Below are 6,105 nucleotides of genomic sequence, written 5' to 3' on the forward strand. Positions count from 1 at the left end.
TATATATATATATATATATATATATATAATATAATATAATATAATATAATATAATATAATATAATATAATATAAATAATATATAAATATATGCATATATATATCATAGTAACTTATTACTTTATTTCATTTTGCCATTTTATAAAATCTCTTTATATTATATAAAAACTTATTGTTATTATATTTCCTCTTCTTTTCAAATTTTGTTTATTTATCATTGTAACTTACCATTACACTGTTTCTCCTCACTACTCTATAAACTCTGAAACTATAATTTTATATTTATATATCAGAGGCATCTGTTAGTCTTGCAAGACCATGGATCTGTTCCTGGAAAAGCTTGCTTCAATTTTGTTGGCAGAGCAGCATCTGCTGTGATCATACAGACTTACAGGTGAATGACAGTCTCAGCTGCAGTGACTGCATTTTAAGGCACTATCTGCTAGCCTTATGTGTGTGTATATTCACACCTCCACACTAATAACTTATTACTTTATTTCTTATTATTTTATAAGCTATTTTTATGTATCATAGTAACCTTAGTGAAAAAGCATGGCCTAGTCATTAGGAGTGTTGAACTTACAGTCATAAAGTCATGAGCTTGATTTGGGGACTAGGCAGTGCATTGTATCCTTCAGCAAAGCACATCATTTTACATTACTCCAGTCTGCTCATCAGAAAATGTGTACCAACAGACATATAACCCACTCTCCCTCCAGCTGGCCACATCCTAAATGTTCCACTGAGTCAAGTGCAGTATAATGCAAATAGTGTCTATGTCTCTTCACAACAACATAGGCACCTAAAACAATTAGCAAAAGTATGATACTAGCTATCAAGTTATACTCACTTGTGAGTAATGGCTAAGTTCAAACAACTTCATGCTACTCTATATGTTTTATTTATGTATTATAGTAACCTCAAACTACTTTATATACTGTGTTTATATACCATAAATATATATCACTATTCTATTTCTTCATCACCCTATAACAGGGGTTGACAATATAGTAGCTAAAGAATTACTTTCATTTCTCACAGGTTTAGCAATTGATTGGTTACAGAGACGTCTGTACTTCACTAACCTTGGTCTAGACTTCCATGGAGTTGATGGGTCAACCTGTTCTTCTCATACCATTGAGATGATTAGTTTGGATGGTAGAATACGGCAAACCATTATTACTGACTTACAGAAGCCTCGTGGCATCACTATTGATAACCAGAATGGGTGAGTTGTTTGTTTGGTGTATTTTTGTTTGTTTTTGTTTTTGTTTTTTTTGCAATTACTTAAAGAAAGGATCATGTGTCTGTGCTCCTAGCACTGTATTTGTGTGTTGTTGTTGTTATTAAGCACCAGGTCAACCATAGTCAAGTTGACTTATGATAGCAGGTATTCTAGTCATGATCATCTTCTTTTTTTTTTATATATGTAACACTACATTATTTAATGTGTTCTTTCCTTATTGAACATGATAGAATGGAATGTGATTTGAGGAAGATTTGGCTGCAATTTCTAGCATGTCAAACGATTACATATGGATTCTTTCAGTAACTCAACAGAGGCTCCTTTGTTGTTTTATGGTATGTGAGTGTGTCCCTTGTATGTGAGTGTGTACATCTTAATGTATCTACACGTGTCTATGTGTGTGGAGGGTCTTTCAACTCTTGATGGAGTTGTAGAAATACTGCTATGAAACACATGTCTTAAGCATTCATAGACCTGCCATAGCTCATTCCTCTCCAGATCAGATCTCAGCTAATTTTTTCCAGAAAGGCAGATAAACAAACAGAAGGAAGGAGAAATAGAAAGAAGAGAATAAACTGCAGTACATGACTAGTACTTTATTTATTGATACCAAAAATATAAAAGGCAAAGTTGACTGTGTAATATTTGAACTCTGATCACAAAGAGCTAGAATGAATATCACAAGACAATCTATCATGACTTGCCCATTTGGCTACCTTACATATATGTATTTGGAGGGGGTGCAAGTAAAAAGACAATTGGTACACTGTATGGTTTTCAAAATTAAAGTGTTTTCAGACACTAAAAAAGGAGAATAATCTTTCTTGATACTGTCCCCACTCCAACAATATGTGGTTTCTGTGAATGACTATCAGAATTTATAAAAGTTGTCTGTTTGTAGTAAGATGGTTAAACTATTTGCTACATCCATTATATTTTTGTCTGATATAGTTGTGAAGTTCAGTGTCTATCTATGTCTATGTTTATATACCAGGTTGAGTTAAATGTTGTTTCAAGTTTTAATTAATAGTTCAGAAAAATTACATACGTAGAGTGTTTATTCATTAAAATATATCCTATTACATTCCATTGTCTGTTGCCATCATTGTGCCAGATGCTCAATTCCATGCTTACACCATTTGGCTGGTTTAGAAGCAGAGAACTCCCTACACACGTTTTCAACCTCATCCACATTGTTGAATCTCTACCATGCAGGAAATGAGCCATGACTCAGAAAAGGTGGTAATCTGATGGTGCAAGGTATTTAGATTTTAGGCAAGGTGGGACAGCACTTCCAGCTCCTCAAGTTCCTCAAGTCTGTGCTGAGTTCCTCAAGTTTATGTACACATTGGTAGTGTGTGCTGGAACATTGTCATGCTCTAGAAGTGTGTGTATTTGACTGACCAATACTGGGAAACAGGCTTCCAAAGCTTCATATACTTGCTGCAGTTGTAAAGCATAAAAGTTAGTGTTCACAGTATGACCTTCCATTCAAACCACACTGAACGCCACTAATTTCTCTTACTAGGATTATAGATGCATTTCCATCCCCAGTTACAATTTGACACCAGAAACGGGCATCTCAATGATTTTCCAGCAATTGTCTACAAATGTTCACATGTCATTGAACCTGATCATTAGTCAGTTCATGAGGAGTTTCTTAACTATCTGTTCACAAGGCGAAGCTAATGGAGGTATCAACTGATAGTGCTTTGTAAAGGACCAAGTTCTGCCAACAATATATGAATGCTTGAGCTTGGCTGTTGCTTAGCTATTTCCAGCAAGGCCTCATCTTCCACAACTGAAGGTCTCCCTGACCTCAGATTGTCATTGAGGTTGATGTCACCTTCTTTGAAATGTGTGAACCAGTTTTGTACCACACATTTGTTGACAGTTCCTGGGCTTTCCACATCGTTAATTTCTTTTGCTGTCACCCACTTGGTCCTTTTCCCTGCATGTAGCACAAAATGGCTCTAATTGTAATTTTTAGATTACTCATTACCAAACCTGTAAAATAAACAATAAATATTTACCAAACTAGAGAAGAAATTTCAAGTATAGAAGCAAGGTCTGGAATCAAAGAGCCTTAGAGTTAATTTATCAAAGACCAAAGTATTGATAAGTAGGAAAACAGACAAATCTCAAAAAACCTCAAGGGAGATGGCCCTGCTTAATATGTAGAAAAGGTGTCAGGAGAACCTCTATAAGGTGTACCCAGTGCAAGCTATGGACAGCCCTTCAGCTGGTCAGCTTCTGTCAAACCATCCAACCCATACCAGCTTGGAAAACAGATGTTAAATGATGATGGTGAAAATAAAGAATAAACAACTAAGCAATGATTGGACAATAAGTTGTATTAAAGTAATGATATAACATGGAGATGCAAGTTGCTAAAAACCATCAGCAAAAATCAAAAAAATTTTGATTCAACCCAATGTTTGCTTGCACTTCTATGTGTAGCCTATATTTCTAACAACATGATTCTATTTCTGTGTGTATATATATTTGTGTGTGTTGTGTGTGTGTGTACCTATATGTATATGCATGTGTATGTGTGTGTGTGTATGAATGCTTTTATATATATATATCTGTATTTGTATGTGTGTTTGTGTGAGGATATATACATATGTACACAAGTGCATGCATGTATTGGGTTAAATCTGACTGTGTGTATCTATACCTGTTTATGGCTACACTGTAAGGTTTATTTTAATTCATATCGAAATTGTTGATGACCACATTCTAAAATTCTTTGAAGAAATAGTTATTTTAGAATATTTGATTAAATCACAGATTTCCAACTTAATGTATTCTACTACCATATAATAACAACAACAGCAACAACAATAATATGATAGTAATAATAATAATAATAATATTAATTCTCTCATTTATTGGTCACAAGAGTCTCATTCATACAACAATATGTTACAGGAGGTTTTATAGGATGTGTCAGAATATGCAAATACTGTTATATAAAAACGAAGTGGCTTGCAGAAAGTGTGTTATACAAAATATAAAGACCTTAAAATTTTGAAGCAAATAAATATATACAATATATATATACGTGTGTGTGTGTGTGTGTGTGTGTATACAATTATCAATAGATAAATACAAATAAAATTCAAATAAAAACTAATAAGGAAGACCAACACGTTTAAGAAAATGCCTCTTAGATTGGATTAGAGCAGCTTACAACTCTAACTTCCTCTCCTGATTCTTACATTTGAAGCTTATTTTCTCATCCTCTTTTCACATATCATCTACTTGGTCCTCCACCAGGTCATTCAGTAGAATTCATCCATGATGTAAGCACCTTTGAATCCCTTGTAAACCTGAGCAAAGCCTTCTGTTTGGACCCATTCCCCTAGTGTGCTTTTTTTTTTTAAATATTTTGCCCATTCATTCATACAATAAAATCATTCATATGAGGCGGTACCCAAAAGAAACCAGAATTTTATATTATTTTATTAACTTAATTTTACATGTTTACACTTTTATCTCCTTCAAAATTTTCTCCATTTGAAGCAATGTATTAGAGTCTAGATGCATTTTCCAGTGTTCAAAGCAGTCCTGGAACTTTTGTGAAGTGATGCCCATTAACACCTCCATCGTTTTTTTCCCCCACCTCTTCCACATCTAAAAATTCCATAGCCCCAGCGTGTGTGTATACGATGGAAATCGGATAGTAATGTTCAATGCTGAAAATGTGTATATGTGTGTGCGTGTACTGTGTGATTTTACACATACATGTAAAAAAAAGTAAAAATACAAGTAAAAAAAATTGGAAAAATAATCCAGAATCCTTGTCTGGTACCAGATTGATCCCAAAATCTAATGAGACCGTGCCAGTCACAAGGCCAAACATCCCTGAAAGTTTCATCCGAATCTATCCAGCGGTTCTTGAGATATCTTGTCCACGGACAAACAAACAAACAAACACAACTGAAAACAATACCTCCACCTTTGCTAAGGCAGAGGTAATAAGGGTAATAATAATAATGGTTATTCCCTCTGAGGCAAGTGGTGAGGAGGACATTACAAGGACAATTTACAATCTGTATGGGGGTTTACATAAAAAAAAGTGATGAAGGGTAAAGAGAAGAATGGAGGCAAATACAGGACAAAATCTTACACAGTATATGAAATATGGGAACACATAGATCAGAGTTGATTTGTGGCTAGAAAGCACCACATCACACACACACATTTCCAGTGTATTCTACATGTTTCTTTGTGTACTTGTAAGTGTGTTTGCATGTGTGCTTAAACGTGTGTGTTTGCAAGTGTACTTGTATGATTGTATATGTGTGTGCGTGTGTGTGCATGCATGCGTGTGTGTGTGTGTTTGTGTGTGTTTGTATATGTGTAGGTGTGTCTGTGTGTAATGAAGTGTTAATGAAGGCTTGTTTTCTCTATTCTGTTATTTCTCAAAGAAATTCTCAAACATATACTAAATAGAATTAATTAATTTAATAATAAATTAATTAATTAAAATAAACACAGAAATTAACAAATATAAGTAATAAAACAAACTGATCATGTAATAAAGAACTGACCATTTAAAGAACTGGACAGATGTGACAGAGGTTAGTGAATATGTCACAAGAGTGAGATAAATGACCCTCATACCAAATAATTTAATAATTAAAGAGTTAAAGAAATAAACAGTGATGATGATGATGATGATGATGATGACAATTATCATCATCATCATCATCACCATCACTATCACCATCATCATCATCATCATTATTATTATGAAGGCAGAAACATTAAAGCATTTGAGGAAATGCTTTGCAGTATTTCTTCCAGTTCTTTACGTTCTAGGATCAGTAAACAAAACTAGTAGTCAAGTGC

The 6,105-nt window shown here is 34.0% G+C and overlaps 1 protein-coding gene across 2 annotated transcripts in view; it reads left to right on the forward strand.

Moving 5' to 3' along the window:
* LOC106873594 (low-density lipoprotein receptor-related protein 6) overlaps nucleotides 1–6,105 on the forward strand; it is a 699,058-nt gene that overhangs the window by 628,320 nt on the left and 64,633 nt on the right. For both annotated transcript variants that reach the window (XM_052965592.1, XM_052965587.1), the window contains exon 10: nucleotides 1,041–1,227. In XM_052965592.1, coding sequence (XP_052821552.1) covers nucleotides 1,041–1,227 — 187 coding nt within the window. The remainder of the gene's footprint in view (nucleotides 1–1,040; nucleotides 1,228–6,105) is intronic.

The sequence above is a fragment of the Octopus bimaculoides genome, chromosome 1 (genome assembly GCF_001194135.2).
Source record: "Octopus bimaculoides isolate UCB-OBI-ISO-001 chromosome 1, ASM119413v2, whole genome shotgun sequence".
NCBI lineage: Eukaryota > Metazoa > Mollusca > Cephalopoda > Octopoda > Octopodidae > Octopus > Octopus bimaculoides.